The sequence below is a fragment of the Bos javanicus genome, chromosome 9, assembly GCF_032452875.1.
Source record: "Bos javanicus breed banteng chromosome 9, ARS-OSU_banteng_1.0, whole genome shotgun sequence".
Lineage (NCBI taxonomy): Eukaryota > Metazoa > Chordata > Mammalia > Artiodactyla > Bovidae > Bos > Bos javanicus.
The window spans coordinates 100,615,206-100,635,506 of NC_083876.1; the positions used below are offsets into that span (position 1 = coordinate 100,615,206).

General features: G+C 40.7%; 1 protein-coding gene across 5 annotated transcripts in view; it reads right to left on the bottom strand.

The window, feature by feature from the left end:
* PDE10A (phosphodiesterase 10A) overlaps nucleotides 1-20,301 on the bottom strand; it is a 582,319-nt gene that overhangs the window by 140,945 nt on the left and 421,073 nt on the right. For all 5 annotated transcript variants that reach the window (XM_061428524.1, XM_061428522.1, XM_061428521.1 and 2 more), the window contains one exon: nucleotides 12,388-12,516. In XM_061428524.1, coding sequence (XP_061284508.1) covers nucleotides 12,388-12,516 — 129 coding nt within the window. The remainder of the gene's footprint in view (nucleotides 1-12,387; nucleotides 12,517-20,301) is intronic.

A 20,301-nucleotide genomic window follows, 5' to 3' on the forward strand; every position in this document is an offset into this window, starting at 1 on the left:
TCGTACAGCACTTGTCTTTCTCTGAGTTAGCAAAATGCCCTCAAAGTCCATCCAGGTTGTAACAAGTGGCGGGATTTCCACTTTCTTTAATAACTGAATAATGTTTCACCGTGTATATACACACCACAGTTTCTTTATCTGTTTGTTCGTCAGTGGAAACTTAGGCTGCTCTGCAGCCTCGGCCGTGGTGACTGCTACTACGGTGAACCTCGCGGTGCAGATGCCTCTTTGACATGGTGTTTTCATTTCCTTTGGGTATATTCATTCCCAGGAGTGAAACTGCTGAGTCATATGAAAACTGTACTTTTATTTTTCTGAGGAACTTCCGTACTGTTGTCTACAGTGACTATCAATTTGGATTTTGCACCAATAGTGCACAGGATGCTCCTTTTCTCCACACCCTTGCCAGCATTTGTTATCTCTAGTCTTTGTCGATGGCCATTCTACAGGTGACGTGGTTTCAATTTGCATTTTTGTTGTGATCCACATAATTAAAAGCTTTAACATAGTCAATGAAACAGAGGTATATGTTTTTATGGAATTCCCTTGCTTTTTCTATGATCCAGTGGATGTTGGCAATTTGATCTCTGGTTCCTCTGCCTTTTCTACATCCAACTTGTATATCTGGAAGTTCTTGTTTCATATACTGTTGAAGGATTTTGAGCATTACCTTGCTAACATGTGAAATGAGTGCAGTTGTGCAGTCGTTTGAACATTCTTTGGCATTGCCTTCTTTGGGACTGGAATGAAAACTAACCTTTTCCAGTCCTGTAGCCATTGCTGTGTTTTCCAGATTTGCTGCCACATTGAGTGCAGCACTTTAACAGCATCACCTTTTAGGATTTTATTCAAATCAATTTCTGTGGATGTCTATAAGTACTCTCTAGGTGATCTTATTCTGTTCCTGTGACTTCACCATAATTTAAACATTGATAACTCCCAGATTTGTATGTCTGTTTTAAACCTTTCTCCTGAACTCCATATGTGGTTCATATATGCCTCTTGACATTGCCACTTGAATATTCAAAAGACATCTAAAATTTTAGTGTCCAAACTGAATTCTTCACTTCCAGCCACAATCTACAGTTTATATCCCTCATAATCGTCTGTCTGTAAATGGTGACTGTCCACCCAGATGTACAGGCCCACATAAGTCATCTTGGATCATCTGCTTCCCGACCTGCCCCCACCACACACTCACACATACCACATACCTCTATTTCAAGTTTACCAAAAAAAATCCCATCAAAACTTTCTTTAAGTATATTCATGTATTAGGAATTTGACCAGTTCTCACAATTTCCAACTTCATGCTTTAGTCCAGGCCAGAATAATTTTCACCTGGATTTCTTCAGTATATACCAAATTCACGGACACAACTGAGCAACTTCACTTTCACTTTTCACTTTCATGCATTGGAGAAGGAAATGGCAACCCACTCCAGTGTTCTTGCCTGGAGAATCCCAGGGACGGGGAGCCTGGTGGGCTGCCGTCTATGGGGCTGCACAGAGTCGGACATGACTGAAGCGACTTAGCAGCAGCAGCAATGATTCTGGGCTTCCCTGGAGGCTCAGAGGATAAAGCATCTGCTTGTGATGCGGAAGACCTAGGTTCAATCCCTGGGTCGGGAAGATCCCCTGGAGAAGGAAATGGCAACCCACTCCAGTATTCTTGCCTTGAAAATCCCATGGACTGAGGAGCCTGGTAGGCTACAGTCCATGGAGTCGCAAAGAGTCAGACACGACTGAGCGACTTCACTTTCACTGTAATGATTCTGGAGGTTGAACATCTTTGCATGTACCTGTTGGCTATTCCCATATCTCTTTTGGAAAAGTATCCATGCGGGTCCTTTGCCCATTTTTACATCAAAAGCCTTGCTTTTGTTTTACTGTTGTTGCTACTGAATTGTATGAGTTCCTTACACGTTTTGATGAACTAATCCCTTATCAGATAGACTATTTGCAAGTACTTTCTCCCGCTCTGTTCTGTGTCTTCTCATTTTGCTCACTGTTTCTCGTTGCTGTGTGTGAGTTCCTTACACGTTTTGATGAACTAATCCCTTATCAGATAGACTATTTGCAAGTACTTTCTCCCGCTCTGTTCTGCGTCTTCTCATTTTGCTCACTGTTTCTCGTTGCTGTGGGAGCTTTTAGCTTGATGTAGTCTCGTCTACTTTTGTCTCTGCTGCTTGTGCTTTATCGCATCTGAAACATCACTGGCAGTGCCAGGCCAAGGGGCTACTTTCCTTTGTTTTCTCCTACGAGTCTTACGGTCTCAGGTCTCACATTTATGTCTTTAATCCTTTCAAGTTAATCCTTGTGGAAACGATCTAAGTTTGTTCTTTCACATGTGAAAGTTCAGTCTTCCCAGCACCACTTGTTGAAGACTGTCTCTTGTCTTTTTAGTATTCCTAACTCCATTGTCAAATATTAGTTGACATATGTTTGGGCTTATTTCTGAGTTCTTGATTCTGTTCCATTAATTTATTTGTCTTTTTTCATGCCAGTACCATGCTGTTTTAAGTACTGTAGCTTGAAATCAGAAAATGTGACACTTCACACTTTCTTCTTTCTCAAGATTGCTTTGGCTTTTCAGGTCTCTTTTGGTTTCATATAAGTTATGATACCTTTTTCTACTTCTATTCGGAGAAGGCAATGGCACCCCACTCCAGTATTCTTGCCTGGAAAATCCCATGGTTGGAGGAGCCTGGTAGGCTGCAGTCCATGGGATCACTGAGGGTCGGACACGACTGAGTGTCTTCACTTTCACTTTTCACTTTCACTTTCACGCATTGTAGAAGGAAATGGCAACCCACTCTAGTGTTCTTGCCTGGAGAATCCCAGGGACGGGGGAGCCTGGTGGGCTGCCGTCTATGGGGTCAGAGTCGGACACGACTGAAGCGACTTAGCAGCAGCAGCAGCTACTTCTATTAAAAAAAAACTGCCACTGGAAGCTTAATAGGGACTGTGTTAAATCTACAGATAGTTTGGGGTAGTACGGACATTACAACAATATTAATTCTTCCAGTACATGAACACAGTACACCTTTCAATTTATTTGTGTCTTCTTCGATTTCTTTCATCAGTGTCTTATAGTTTTCAGAGTAGAGGTATTTCACCTCCTTGGTTAAATTTATTCCTATTGCTTTTAATGCTATTGTAAATGGAATTGCTTTCTTTCTTTTTCAAATAGTACGTTGTTAGTGTATAGAAATACCACTGATTTTTCAGCAATACTTTATCATATTCTTCAATTTTCCTGAATTAACTGATTAGATCTAACAATTTTCTGGTGGTGTCTTTAGTACTTTTCTCTATATAAAACCCTGTCATCTGCAGAAACAGTTTTACGTCTTCCTTTTCAATTCTGATGCTTTCTGTTGCTTGTTTTGTCTGGGACTTCCCAGTGCCACGCTGAATAGAAGTGGTGAGAGTTGGCAAGCTTGTGTTGTCCCCGACCTTAGAGAAAAAGTTTTCAGCCTTAACACTTTGTAAACTGATTTGGGATGAGGACATTGAGTGAAAGTGGTCAAAAGGTACAAATGCCAAGTTACAGGATAAGTAGACACTGAGGCCTCGACGCGCAGCACGAGGAGTGTAGTTACCACCGCTGCACGGCATTCGAAAGTTGCTAAAAGAGTAAATCCTAAAAGTTCTCATCACAAGAAAAAAGTTTATACAATTGATTTAAATAATTACGGCCAAACTACTATTTTTTGCCCCCTTTAGACAGCAAATTCCATTACAAGTGCATTCATATTCCATGCTTATTATAGCAAATGCTAAGCTTATAAAAGATAATTTGTAAATTTGAGTAAAATAATTGGTAAACTTAAAACGATGACTCTAAGAAAAACTGAGCTGAGTGCTTTGCTAGAGCCCCTTTCAGCTACCAATTTCCTATGTGATAATCTACGTGACCAAAGATAATATACTGGGGGAGGGGAGGGAAAGCCAATAATAAAGGGGAATAGTAAAAATAGAATAAATGCCTACTCCTCCCTGCAACAGAAAAGCGGCCAAACAAGCAGAGGGTAATTGGCTTAAACTGAATTAGAATCAAAGAAAGTTGGGGCAAAACTTGCATACAAGAAAACTAAAAGCTTTCTGTCAATATTTCTTTTATTTATTTCTTATTTCAAAAGCAACTCATATAAGAAGACTATAAACACATCTATAAATCCTCAGAATCCAAAAAGCACCACAGTGACGTACGCTTGACTAGCTTTGCCCATGTGGTTTTGTTTGTTTTTCAGTCTGTGTATTTTTATGTGGTCGCTGTCTTGCTAACAGTGATAATATGCATGGTCCTATAACTCACCAAACTCTAGCAAAGCTATCAGTTAGACATCTATTTTGGATTTTTACACTGTTTCCACGTTTCCTATTACAGCCAATGAAGAACATGAAAAAAATAGCTAAAGTAAAATTAGAGTAGAAAGACCAAAATTTAAACAGCATCTTCTCTTGTTCTTAAAATAAGAAAAAATATTTATGATGCACAATCTATAGCAAAATGACTTCACACATATGAAAACTTCCAGCACTGCAAAAGCAAACAAAAGAAATTAAACTTTAAAAAATGAAGAGAATAGGCACTGCACTTGCTCATTTCTAAACTCCTGCCTGAGCGGCTGTGTTAGCCGGCCGGCCTTTAAGCGCCTCCTGCTTCCTGTCAAATTGCTCCTACCCAGAATTTCCTGTGCCGAACCCTGCTCTCCCGGGTCTTCCAGAAGTAAAGCAGAGCAAGTCCTGAAGCCCTGCCTCTGTCCCCCAGCTCCCCCAGCCAACAGTGGAACCACACTTCCTCGTCTCTGGGCTCCTCGATGGCCAAGACCGGGGTTCTCAGATGTTAGCTTGCATTAGAGTTACAGGGGAGCGGGGGCTTGTGAGAACACAGACTGCTGGTCAAACCACAGACGTTTCTGATTCAGGAGGTCTAGGGTGAGTTTCAACCTGTGGTATTTCTAACTAGTTCCCAAGGGATGTTGATGCTGCTCTGAGGAACCAATAGCCAACACAGCACCAACTCTTGAAAAAAGCCTTCTCAATTTTCATACCTCTCAATGACCTCAGTTCTCACAAGTGTTGTCTTGATAAACTATACCACACAACTTAACACGCTTATACTATACACCCTTATGGCTGTACTCTCCTGGTTTCACATCTGCTTTTCACACCATAAGACTGTGAGTCCGTCAAGGGCAGTAAACACAAGAAACAGCGCTCTTGTGACTTACAATCATCCCAGGACGGGCAGTCAGATACGGAGACATGCTTACAATATACGGGCTCTGAGTTCACAAGCAAAAAATGCGAATTTTAAAATCTCAAGCAAATTTAATTGTACTAAAATGTTCTATTTGTTAGACATTATGCTAGGTTGGGCTTCCCTGGGGGCTCAGTTGGTAAAGGATCTGCCTGAAATGCAAGAGACCACTTGTACTGCAGGAAGACCTGGGTTCCATCCCTGGGTCGGAAAGATCCCCTGGAGGAGGGCATGGCAACCCACTCCAGTATTCTCCCCTGGGAAATCGCATGGACAGAGGAGCCTGGTGGGCTACAGTCCCTAGGGTCGCAAGCATCAGACATAACTGAGCGGCTGAAGCAGCAGCAGACATTATGTTAGATGTTTTCAAATACACACTGTCAACAAATACTAACATAAGTTTAATTCTTAGAGTATGTGTTTATCATCTGTCTTCCTCTATCAGAAAGTGACCTTGAGGGAATCAAGCATATAGTCCTTGTTCCCCAACTACACTTCTGTAACACGTACGCAAGCTGAATAAACAGCTAGAGAAACGACTCGTACCTGGCCACATTCCAGCTACAACTCACCACTGAAATCAACGTTTCTAGAAAAGATTATTCAACTTTTGGTCAAATCATCCAGATTAATGTTACATCTTTAGGATGTTTTAAGGAGTAGATTAAAACACACACACACACACACAGACGCAGGTAGATCGCTTATCTTTCACAGGTTTTTCATTTTAAAAATTCTGTTATATGAAACAAAATTTTAAATGCTGAAAAAAGTCTATTAAATAAATAGATGCAATGATTTCTATTACATATTTTTTCTATATGTACAGTTAACAAACAAAATTTTTATAAAGAGAAGCACTGACCAAAACAAGGTCTTTTCAACACTCTGTCAGCTCATAACATTTTCATTAGTTAGAATCCCTTGCAAACAAAAGTTTTGCTTAGGAAATGTAGTAACAGTATTGAATGCACAGACATTAGCTGCCACCAATAGGAATTTTACAGATAATATATAAGAACTGCTTCAATCTAGTCTGTAACAAAGCTACTAAATTTATTTGAATTAATTTCATGATCACTAACAAATTTGTGATGATCTGATTTAATATTTTAAATTATCAAAATCCCCATCAACTTGATTGGATTGCTGAGGAGCTCAAACACTCTCTAAAAAGAATATATGAAAGATACATTTTTAACAGCAATATTTAAAATTAACAGAATTAATGAAATATATCAAATAACCCTTTACAAATGAATTAATATCAACTTTATCTCCCTTCTACTTACCAGATGGTGAACTCATGTTTATTTATAATTCATATCAAGGCATGTAACATTCAACACATTTTCTGTTTTCTATTATGAAAAAAATATGAAAGCTCTATGTGAAAATGTAACTTCAATTTTTGAGAGAGCAAGTTCAAGGAAAAGAGATAAAGTGCCCAAAGTGAAGTTCCCAGTAAACCATTTCAATTATGTTTATTCTTACTCATGGTATGTCTTAATGGGTCCACCCTAGTGGCTCAGATGGTAAAGAATCTGCCTGCAGTGCAGAAGACCCAAGTGTGATCCTTGGGTGAGGAAGATCCCCTGGAGAAGGGAATGGCAACCACTCCAGTATTCTTTCCTGGGAAATCCCATGGACAGAGGAGCCTGGCGGGCTACAGTCCATGGGGTCACAAAGAGTCAGACACAACTGAGCAACTAACACACACACACCTCTTAATAGCTAATACATCACTGATCAGTGTCTTATTTACTGAAATCTTTTAACACTGTAATTCATGCTTTGTTAACTTAAGATCCTGCTACATTACATATACTAGCATAGAAACTTGGAGAAGGCCATGGCACCCCACTCCAGTACTCTTGCCTGGAAAATCCCATGGACAGAGGGGCCTGGTAGGCTGCAGTCCATGGGGTCGCTAAGAGTCGGACACAACTGAGCAACTTCACTTTCATGCATTGGAGAAGGAAATGGCAACCCATACCAGTATTCTTGCCTGGCGAATCCCAGGGATGGGGGAGCCTGGTGGGCTGCCGTCTATGAGGTCGCACAGAGTTGGACACGACTGAAGCGACTTAGCAGTAGCAGCAAAGAAACTGTATGTCATATAACAAGCAGGGCTGATGCTACCTAATCCAAATTTTAGGTTGCATATAGTAGGTTTAGGGGACATAATATAAATCTCACTAGTTCTAAGTATGAAATATCTAACAGTTTTATTTGAATGAAAATTAAATTCCATCTCAAGAATCATGGAGAGGTGAAAAAAATATAGTAACTACATTCTTTGAGTAAAAAAAAAAAAAAGAAACCATTCATGTAAACATTGAAGGTAGCTAACATCCGTAGCACCGATGTTTTCATTCCTAATTACCTGACATTTACAGATACATATGACAGTGAGATGGTCTGCTACTATATTTTGGACATAGAAATATAATAAGAATAAAAAATGTCAGCCAGAAAAGATGGCACTGCTACTTACCATTCTTAAACAATTTGGGTTCAGTCAATCACGCTCTTGCATACGCAGTTTCCCTTTACAAAACGAATTATCACAGTCACATCTGGGGGGTTTTAAACAAGTCCACATATTTTAAGTTTTATTCTGCTACCAGAAGATTCCAAATAGAGTCATGCCGACTTTTTCACACACCCCTTCTAATACCACCAATACTATCAACTAATAATTGTGGGTAAAGGAGCACAGTGGAGGTGACAGGTCTTCCCTCGCCTGCTGAGATCCAGGGGGTGAGCTGTGCTCCGTCTCGGACTGCTCTTTCAAAACGTGCAACTGGTTGGATCTGCATCATATCCTAATGTTTGTTTATTAATTTTATATTTATACTTTGAGATTTGTGTAGATGCTGAATAGTTCAGCAGGCTGAGTCTTGAAGAGTACCAGCTGGGCCCGTCAAATTTACTTTGCATAAAAATCAGCATAAAATGTAACAGTTAGTGAAACAATTCATGACCTGGATAATTTTCTTTCTTCCCTAAGTTTTTCCCAAATGGAAGCAGAGCTGTAAGAGTGTACAGGCCTCAGTGCTTTCTGAGGAAATGTTTATATATTCTCTAGAAGAGTACAAGAGCTTATAAGGGAAATAAAGGCTATCTCCAATTTCCAAACATTACTGAAAATCAACTGTTTAGGATTTAGGATCAGAGGTCAACCTTCAAAAGACAATTGGCCTCAAAAGTACAGATAGAACTTGATGCGTTTAAAATGAAAACAGTATGAAAGCAATAAAATTAAACTGAAAACAGTCAGAGTGAAGACTTCTGAAGTTTAATCCCTGCGGCCACGCGGCGGTTCACCTTCCCCAAACCCTCTTCTCTTCCATCAGCGTAGACAGCGACCGCCGTCTACTCCGCAAGACCGGCTGTCCCGGTCCCCTCACAAGGCCACTCTGGCTCACGGTCAGACTAACTAGGATAAAGCAGAAACTTCTCTGTCTTCTTCTATTTGATGGACTGTGAATTCCTTAGAAACTTGATAATTCCAGGACCTAAAAAGTGTTCACATATAGTTTGCTGAGTAAACAGAAAGACAAGGTCTCTCAAGGATTTAAAAACATGTATTATGCAACTCCTTTCTTCAGGAAGCTTTTAAATAACTATGGGGGAGATAAGAAGACAAAAGCATTCTGGTGTCAGTGGAACATGATCACCGAGTGTAGTGAAAGGACCAGAGTGGATCCCTCGGAGGAAGAGAATGTAACCTTCCCTGATGTCATCATTTATTAAATAAAACCACCACAGCGGTGTTGACAGAACCGCCCAGTAGGCACCAAGCGCGCCGTTAGGTGAGAAAAACCAAAGTAACCACAGCACTTAGTCTACGCCCCCAACCTGCTCGTGGAGTTGCTGCCCAGTAGTAACTGTATCAAGAACTAGACACTGAGCCTTCAGGGATCCTTACGCTTCTCCTGGCACAGTTTCAACACCTACCAAATGAACCCAAGTTTAATCCCCATTAATGTACCCAGATGTAAAGGGTGCATGTACGTGAAGTGCCTTGAAAGTTACAGCTGCACTATGGTCATGATATTCATCCATTATAAATATTATCATAGTTGAAATAAAATGTGTCATGCATTCTCTATTTTTTAAGCGCTTTGCCTTCTAAGCACCCAGCAAACAGTAGATGCTGAGTAAAATACTAAATGAGAGAAAAACTAGCTTTTCTAATAGCACAGAGTCATCATTAAAACAATAAACACATCCAAGCAGTATAAAAGCTGGCCATTTAAAAGGCAAATATGATTTTGTAATTTAAATAACCCTTTTATTTAAAAATTTGCATTTTCATATATCTTTCTCTAGGCAGAATATGCCTTTCCACAATTTTCTGCCCCATAGTGTAGATCATTTCCATATGAGGCTGGTTTTGCAGTGTTTAAAAAAATAAATATTTATTGAGTACTTACAATGTGCAAGGTATTGTGCAGATTATTTATTACAGCACAGCTTTCCTTACTTCATTTTCTTTTACTAAACTGACACACAAAGTGAAATAATTTGGGCAGGCTCGTCTCATTTCCAACAAACTATCCTCCAAGATCTTTCTAGCTATCACACTTCCTCTTTCTGGGTTCACACATGGAAATGCAAACACTCCCTATAACATCCTCCCCACAAAAACTGTCCTCCTCAAGACATTTTCAATGAAAGGGGGTGGAAGCAGAATAAGGTCTACTTGAGAAAAACACAGAATTTTTTTTTAAAAAGTAGTAAGACGGTGAGGGAAAAGACACAGGATGTTCCAGAGAACCGCCACTACTTTAATCTGTAACCACACAAATGAAATCAAGAGATTTAACTGGCTTTCTACATCTCAAAGAAGATTGGGCAGTGCTTTCTCATGCCACTCACGCAAGCTCAGCACTACATTTTGTCTTTAAACAGTCTGCAGGGGCCAGACTACAGAATCTCACTGAATATGAAGGGGGTGTAATCAGATACACTCTTGCGATGAACTCTCTGGAAAAGGAGGTAGAAAGGGTCGTACCAGACCCCACCCCTGGCGGCACAATTAAAGGTTTTTTTCACGCCCTTTCACTGCCAACCGCCTCACCCTGGTTCCTACCAATGCACCCCGCAATGCGCTCACTTCTTGGCCTGTTCTCATCGCTGGACGGTGAGCCCCGGGGGACGCTTCACTCACATCCTCAGTTGTAGCAGCAGTCTAGCCCTGCACAGGGTCACTTCAAAATCATCTTCCTATAAGAACAAGATTTTCTTCCAGTATAACTGACTACTGTTTCAATCAATGTTGCTATTCTTAATAACTGTTTAACTCCTGAGTATATGTATCCAGTACTTTAAAGGATTATTTGGTTAACTAGTACAGAGAACAGATTTGGGAGATATGGAGCGATACATTCAAACATTTATAAAATTTAAAAGAAAACTATCCTTGTCATACTAAAGTGAAAGTGAAAAGTCGCTCAGTCGTGTCCGAGTCTTTGCGGCCCATGGACTGTATACATGGAATTCTCCAGGCCAGAATACTGGAGTGGGCAGCCTTTCCCTTCTCCAGGGGATCTTCCCAACCCAGGGATCAAACCCAAGTCTCCCACATTGCAGGAGGATTCTTTACCAGCTAAGCCACAAGGGAAGCCCAAGAATACTGGAATGGGTAGCCTATCCCTTCTCCAGAGGATCTTCGCGATCCAGGAATCAAACCAGGGTTTCCCGCATTGCAGGCGGATTCTTTACCAGCTGAGGCACCACTAAAACAGTCTACAATTCCTTTCATTTTCTAAGTATGCTCAATTTTGTATTTAACAGACATCATATATATATTTTTAACTTTTTATTTTATATTGGAGTGTAACCGATTAACAATGTTGACATCATGTAATTTGGGATCATGTTATTACCCATCATTATATAGCAAGTTGAAATTTGCATTTTGTCTTGAGCACAACTCAGTCGCACTTAAAAGTTTCAAACATCTCAAATTATTTTCAAATGTGTAAGGTTTGTAACAAATGAAATATGCCATGTCAAGCTTTATTCTTACTATTAGTGCTATGAACCTTTTGAAAAAAACACGCCTGTCTCTGATGTATGTATGTTTCTTTCTTTCTCCTTTTTCCCCTCCCTTCCAATCCACACATACACGCACACACATTCATACACAGCCGTGGACATGTACTTTAAAGACCATTTTGTGCTTCAATATCCAAAGCTCTCTTTTTAAAAAATTAACCTCTTTCGTCTTGTAAAAATTATGTTAGCAAGTTACAGAAGCTTTCCTATGTAGAGTAAGGAAAGTTGGCCTCCAGCACAATACTCAGTAGCATAGCTCTAACAGCGTGATATTTAAATGACGATCACTTCTGAACTTTAAGTGTAGCATTTCTGTCACACTAAAAAACTTCCAGAAAAGTAGTATACACGTTTGCTTATATAAAAGTTTTCCGTAAATTAAAATTATGTACAAACGTTAATTTCTACGCTGAAAACAACATTCACAGAAATGAGAAGTCATAATCAGCCAAAGATAAATTCATCTAAATCCAAAATTAAAACACTACAATATCCAAAGTCAATATATTAATATAGATTCAACGCAGGGGGAAATTCATTTGACTTCACATGTTTTTCTTTTGAGTCCACCTTCTGTTTTTCATTAATATAACCATATCCTAAGTTTATGAGTATAGATGAAACATCTAATGCAACTCACTTTTCCTACTGCACACATATAAAAACTGTTTCAATAATACATTTTGCAAAATGTAATAATGTAATAATATAATATATTTTTGAAATATATACGGAATGTTTTTATCATCGATAATAATACTTGCATAAAATCAAGTCTAATACTAACTTCCAGATTTTTCAATGTGGTCATATCTAAATAAATTTTCAATTTTTTGACTAAAGATCATTTTTTTAAAGATCATTCTTTTGTATTTATTTCCTCTCATTCTAACTTATTTTATCTTTTTAAGCAGAATAGAATTCTTACAGAATTAATGTACTAATATTTGTCTATATTTTACTTTTAGCATTTTTTGTTAAGTGACAAACACCTTTTTTGTCACTATGAGATAGAAAAAAATCCAACACTCAATCTGAATGAGGTCTTACCTTCTGACTTCTTGTTTTTCCGCTTCAGCCATTTTTCTACAGTCTCTGCACTAACGCTTTCAGACACAAATTCATCTAAAACCTGAGGGTGGAGAGAAAGATAGGCCTTCACTTTTTCATCTGTCAAATCTGTAAAAGAATCGAACAGAATAAAATTAACCAATGTGACATCTTCGTCTACATCAAAGATATGGAAAAACGACATGTTGTGCAAATAGATGTAGCACATAAATATTTTTAACGATATACACACACACAGTGGACTATGATTCAACCATAAGGAGGGATGAAGTTCAGTTACAACGTGGAGAAGCCTTAAGAATAGTATGGTAAATAAAATCAGCTAGACACAAAGGGCGAGTATTATATGATTCCACCTATGGGAAACCTCTGGACCAGGTAAATTCATAGAGACAAAGCAGATTAGTGGCTTCCAGGAGCTGAGGAAAAGGCGAAGGAGGAATTCTCTACTTTGCGGATACAGAGTTTCTGGTTTGGGAAGTAGATAGGGGTGATGGTGGCCCACATTGTGAGTATCATTAATGCCACTGGATTATAGACTTGATATGCTTAAAACAGCAAATTCTGTGTTATTTACGTTTCACCACTTTGAAAAAGTAGAGAAAAAAGAAAAAACTTCAGAAATTTTAACCTATAGATATGTCATCGTGTTACACAGCCGTTTTCCAACGATGAACTTCAGTGTCGCAGTTGAATCAGCGCTGTATTCTAGTGCCTGCGGTTAAGCCTACAAAGTACTTCTACTTTACGTGATTATCACACATTTAACACTTAACAGAAGTGACGCTCTAGTAAGAGTATCAAACAGGAGCGTAAAGGACTAACAGACTTCGGGTGCTAAAAATATGGTTAGTGAATAAGTTCTTCTCTTTTACTGTTTACAGCACAAATTCTCCTTTTTCTCAGGGCCACTAAATCCAATAATACAACTGACTTCAGTCCAAAATAATCTCAACATTTTTTCATTGATATTCATATATGTAGTCCATTTCAAAAAAATAATCTTCCAAGTCTAATAATAACTGTTGAACAGACATAGAATTTTCAAAGAACTTTCGCAGATCTTCACTTAAAAAATATAAAATCATACATTATCAAACTGTTGCTTCAGGTTGGTATGCCATTTCACTAAAGCACTCAAAATCACAGGCTATCGGTAGTCATTACTCAGTGATTTTAATTATTTAAAATAATTATTCAGAGTACTACTGAATACTCTGTGAATTATTCAATAAATTACCATCTTTAGGGACGGTTAGGTGGGAAAGGCAATGGAAATTCTTACTTTTAGATGCAGAAAAGACAAAACCAAGCATACCATTATGACTTCAGAGAACAGGCTGCATGCCTGCAGCACCAGACAAGGCACAGAACTTAGACGTATTAATTAATTCTGCTGGGGACTAAAGTCACAGTTGCATGATTCCACAACAGAATGGTATTACTGAGAAAGCAAATGATTTATTTCAATTAATTCAATTCAATTATTAGCTAAGCACTTGATTTAAATGATATAGATCTCTTATACATAATTATGTAGTTGAATTAGATTATTAAAGAAACAAGACCCAGTCCATGTTCACCCTGCAAAGAGCCTCAGGGATGTAAAATCCAATTTGAGAAATTCTATAAGGTACTGAAAGATATGAGACTCATTAAAGTAAGAGAGAGCTCTCTTGACAAAGCAAGTTCGAGTCTCCAGATACAAAAGGCACAGAACAGAAGTAATCTGAGAACTGATCTGACTTCAAGAAAACAAAGTAATGTTCACACTCAGATCATGCCCATGATGGTGGAGCAAATTCAACACTTGATTCCTTCTTAAAGCTTCCTTGTATCACTTTTGTGACATAATATGGTTCCTAACTTTCTATTTGCTCTTCACCTCTGCTTTCTCTACAATAATCTACAATGATGACAGCAAAATCTGAATCAAGAATTTTTGTATATTTTTCATCTCTAGTTTGGAAATTCTTCCATCACCCCAAGCTCCATCTTGACTCAAAACTATGTGAGTCATCTCCTTCCCACTTATTCCCAAAGTGATTTTAACTCTTTTTCCTGTTACTATTATTCTCCATTCTTCCAGAAACCCAGGCTGAAAACGTAAAGTCATAATTGACTCACTGTCACCTCATTTCATCTTAGTGCATATTGTGTGTGTGTGTGTGTGTGTGTGTGTGTAGTCACTCAGTCGTGTCTGACTTTTTGCGACCCAGTGGACTGCAGCCCACCAGGCTCCTCTGTCCATGGGGCTCACCAGGCAAAAATACTGGAGTGGGTTGCCGTTTCCTTCTCCAGGGGATCTTCCTAACCCAGGGATCGAACCCAGTTCTCCTGCATTGCAGGCAGACACTTTATCCTCTGAGCCACCAGGGAAGCCACAAGTCCTATTTGCCAAATTATGTATCAGATAAAGGAACTCTATCTGAGATATACAAAGAATGCTTAAACCTCAAAAAGAAAAAAAACACAATTATAAATGAGTCAAAGAGCTGACACTTTGTCACAGGAAGATACAGATATGGCAAATAAGAATATGAAACGATGATCATCTGTCACTAATGAGTTAAACAAAAATGAGATTCCCCTATCTATTAGAGTAGTTACAATCCAAAACACTGACTAATACAAATAACACGGAAAGAAACTTCACCTCATCAACTGTGTGGCTAGTTCATTGCCACAAGACAGGATACATGCTGAATGTGTTCCCCTTTACTGACCAGTTTTTACAATGAATTGGTTCAGTAGCATTCTCCTGTAGGTGAAAAACTAAACATTTTACTACTCTGAACCCAGTCGCTCAGTCATGTCTGACTCTTTGCGACCCCATGGACTGTAGCCCACTAGGCTCCTCTGTCCATGGAATCTCCAGGCCAAGAGTACTTGAGTGGGTTGCCATGCCCTCCTCCAGGGGATCTTTTCAACCCAGGGATCAAACCTGTGTCTCTTGCATCTCCTGCATTGCAGGCGGACGCTTTGCCACTGAGCCACCAGGGAAGCCCAGATATCTCACGAGAAATGTACAAGCTACTGCATTTTAAAGTCTCTTGGAATGTTCTTCTCTGATTATGTCACTGACTCAATACACATTTAGGTTTACCTCAGATGGTATCTGTAAATGTGTCTTTATGACAAACTGTTATTCTAAAAATGGGTATCTACATGCTGAAGAATTTTTTTTTTTTAATTCTGGAATCTTGCCACTTTCAGATTCATTAAAATTACAAAATCACCTTCAAATCAGAGGCTGAAGGACTATTGTTTTTCTCAGAGGGATACTTTTAAATTAATTACAAGTACTGAAGGATCTATTGCTAGAAATAGGAAAAAAAACACAATTTTTCAAATATTAACTCTGCTATCTTAATTGGCAAATAAAATCTCTATTATCTGTCTGTACTCTTTTTGCAAAAGCAGTGGAAACCGCATGGCAGGAGCCCAGCACCCTCCCCTGCCCGCCCCTGCTCCCGAGCCCCCATTCCATGGCGCCCTTATGCTACCCTAACTCAGCTCTGCTCTGTCTTAAAAGAACTCTTTTTTCTGAGGGAAGGTGTCTTACCATTAAGTCCTCTCCTGCCCCATTATCCAACTCAATAGAGTTGAGTAGCTAACCTCAACTGGATTAGAAGAAACCATATATTTCAAAATTCTAAGGTATATTTTACTAATAATCTTTTCTCTGGCTCATCACAATAATTGTCTCAACTTCATATTTTCCCATATGCTTACTCCAGATGTAAAGAACAGGTAAATAATTTTCAGCTTCTTAAAGTCTTCATTCAACTGTTAGATAGCTTTGGATTAAAAATAAGCAACCAGAAATTTAAAAAAAAAAAAAAAAAAACCCTCACATGCTATTAAACACTGCGCTGTAATCGTTCAATTGTCAAAGAACAACCTGAGCTGAGAGGGGGCTGAAACGCGCGTCACCATGAGGAGTCGCGAACGACGACAAATGATTAGCTGAGAGAACACACGATTCTTGGTGGACATGATTAACTCTTCAAAAGACAATGCGTGGGCTTCCCTGGTGGTCCGGGGGTTGAGACCCCAGCTTGCAGCGCACAGGACACGGGGTGGATCCCGGTCTGAGAAGACGCCACGCGCCGCAGAGCAACCAACCCTGCGGGCCGTAACTCCCCGGGCGCGCTGCAGGGCCCACGCCGCAAGGGAGTCCGCGCGCTGCTAAGATCGAGCACGGCCAAATCAATAAACATGTGCGTTTCTAAAATGACCATTGAAAACATATGTTTTAAGAAGTAAACTTTCTAAGTGCAGGGGAACAATATCTGTCAAGTTAAAAGAAAACAAGGTTCTCATGTCATGCTAAGCAGCGGTGGGTGGTTACACTGCTCAACGGCAAGGCTGTGCTAAACGTCGTGTGTGCGTGCGTGTACACGCAAGCTGCAGGTGATCATTCTCCTGGGTTGCATATATATGTTCCTATGCACAGCCTTCTTTACTCAGCCAAAATCAAGCGCAGTTTAGCAGGGGAATGAGCTTAAAGTCAGGCAAATGTGCCTTCTGTCCCACACTCAGCTTTGTACACCTTCCCACTCCTGAGTATCTCTCTCTCTCTATCCCATCTCTACTCCAATCACGTGATCTCCTTCCTTAATACAAAGATACAACAGCTAGAGCATCAGTTAGTCACTGTCTGCCCCTCCCCACAACACTTCTCAGTATATGATTCCAGGGTGTTATACAGGGTGTTATAAAAGTTGGCTTAAAACTCAACATTCAGAAAACTAAGATCATGGCATCTGGTCCCATCACTTCATGGCAAATAGATGGGAAAGAGTGGCAGATTTTACTTTTTTGGGCTCTAAAATCACTGCAGATGGTGACTGCAGCCATGAAATTAAAACACGCTTACTCCTTGGAAGAAAAGTTATAACCTACCTAGACAGCATATTAAAAAGCAGAAACATTACTTTGCCAACAAAGGTCCATCTAGTCAAAGCTATGGTTTTTCCAGTAGTCATGTGTGGATGTGAGTTGGACTATAAAGAAAGTTGAGCACCAAAGAACTGATGCTTTTGAACTGTGGTGTTGGAGAAGATTCTTGAAAGTCCCTTGGACTGAAAGGAGATCCAACCAGTCCGTCCTAAAGGAAATCAACCCTAAGTATTCATTGGAAGGACTGATGCTGAAGTTGAATCTCCAATAGTTTGGCCCCCTGATTCGAAGCACTGACTCATTTGAAAAGACCCTGATGCTGGGAAAGATTGAAGGCAGGAGGAGAAGGGGACGACGGACGATGAGATGGCTGGATGGCGTCACCAACTCAATGGATATGAGTTTGAGTAAACTCCGGGAGCTGGTGATGGATGGGGAGGCCTGGCGTGCTGCAGTCCATGGGGTCACAAAGAGTTGGACATGACTGAGCGACTGAACTGAACTGAACTGAGGACTAATAATCCAGGGCATCATGTGCCTGGCACAGAGTAAACGCTCAACAAAAGTTGGTTGAATAAATAAATCCTAGCACCGGAACCATAAGAAAGGAAAAAAAACACAGAGCAGCGTGAAGGCCACAGTGAGCGTGCGGAAGCCCTTGTTAGGGCTGGACAGAGCTACAAGCCCAGGAGCCCACCTCCTAGAGCCCAACTGCCTCTTGTTCTTGACACTTGCCCTGAGCTTATTATGCTTTAGTGGGATTGCTCCTGACCAGTGCTATCTCCCAAATCGGAACTACAGGACACATTTCACATCAGACTGTAGACTGAGAAACCTGACTGCTAAACCCTGGACTTTGACAACAAGGCAGGAAGAAATCTCTAGAGCAGGAACCACTTGGAACCACCCAGTAGACCTGAGAGTAAGTCTAACTTGAGACCCCATTTTTCCCCACGCTTCCTTCATTTCCTCAAACCTGCCCAGTCCTTCCCCATCTGCCGTCTCCTCTGGAGTCTGCCTGAGTCTTCTCCACGCTTCACCACTTGTCTAAGTGAGACATTTAGCTGATGGAAGAGCAGTTTCCTCAGAGATAACTTCCCTGAGCACTTGCTCTCCATTCACTCCGCTGCTCTACAGTTCTCTCTCACTCCACATCACCCATCCCAAGTAGAGATAACTTCCCTGAGCACATGCTCTCCATTCACTCCGCTGCTCTACAGTTCTCTCTCGCTCCACATCACCCACCCCAAGTTGAACTCTATTCTCCTATTGTTCTCTTACTGGACTCCAGCCTCTGGGCAGACAACGAGCTCCACGACGGCAGTAGCTGGCCTGTGTCACTCTCCACCGTCCGCGGAGCATGGTCCTGGCTCCAAGCAGGACAGGCTTGACACACACGCCTGAGACTGTTCTGAGGGTCTGCCTGCAGGCCTGGCCTTTGGCTGGCACCAGAGAACTTGGCTTGGAGCATGATGCCAGTGAGGTGCTGGGCCCAGAATGCTTGCGCAAACAGTGTGATTTATGCCAAACACCTGCTTTCATTCTGGGAGTCTGTATTCTGGACAGCCGCAGGCAGAGCCTGCCTATGTGAGGAGCCCCCAGCAAGAACGCCGGTGCTGAGTCTCTAGTGAGTTTCGCTAGTCAGCAGTATTGCACACACGCCATCACAGTCATTGCTGGGGGTGATCAGACGAGTCCTGTGTGACACTCTCGGGGAGGACTCCTGCCAGATCCCCCAGTCTTCACCCCGTGCACTGCCCCCTTGGCTGGTTCGCACTGCACCCTCTCCTGCCGTAAGAAGTGCTGACTGTAAGCATGACTACGTGTCCCGGAGCCCCAGAAAATCACTGAGCTTAGAAGCAGTCTTGGGAATCCCCAGCACAGGGACCATCAACAATAATACATGAATCCATAGACATCGTTTGTCTTACGTGACACCGCAGACGTGCAGCCATGCAGCTGCAAACTGCCCAGTCCTGCAAGATCACAGAGGCAGCCAGGTCAGAAAGCAAGTGTCCCAGCGAGGGGCCCCGCCTCTCAGCGGCCCGTGCCCCCTACTCCTCCTCCCTGACACCAGATGAGGTTCGTTTCTTTCTTCACACTACTTTCCTGTTTCTTTTCCCACTGAAACAGTTTAAATATACTGTTTTCTGTAAAATGAGAATTTTTTTTTTTATTATCCAAACATGCTTTTCTAATTTAGACACCCTTCAATCCACCTCTAATGAAGCTCCAAGTCTGGAATTAGATCCCTGTATATACTATAATATGAACCCTTTAAGTCAAAGCTCTTCCCCACAGTGTACTGGTGTACATGAGCTTATAAATGTAAGGATTTACAGAGCAGTTCCTTCTTCCATTCATCAAATAAGGGAAGCGGGCAGTGGGTTCTAACATTCATTTCCTTTGGCCTTCTTTATTTAAAAAGGCAGAGTCCCTCATACACAATGCATAGAGATTACCCGGTAAGAGATGTAATGGGTTTTCAGTATCAATAAAATGACCCCAAAATTACAACAAAAATGAACAGATGAGATGCTTTTTTGGATTTCTGTGAAACCCCATGGGGAATGATACCATTCTTTTTAACCGAAGAGGAAAAACAGGGAGCAGAGTGTCATTTTTCACAGAAAGCCCTAAAATTCATGGGACCCATTCCCAATGAGCCCAAGCAAAGTTGATAGAGAACAATAAAGCTGGAGACACCACAATCCCTGATTACAAATGTTATTACAAAGTTATAGTAATAAAAACAGTATGGTACTGACTTAAAAGGCTTCCCAGGCAGCTTAGCAGTAAAGTATCCACCTGCAATGCAGGAGATGCAAGTTTGATCCCTGGGTCAGGAAGATCCTCTGGAGAAGGAAATGGCAAGCCCCTCCAGTACTCTTGCCTGGAAAATCCCATGGACAGAGGAGCCTGGGGTCTACGGTCCATGGTGTTGCAAAGAGTCAGACATGACTGAACACTCACCCACTGACAAATAGA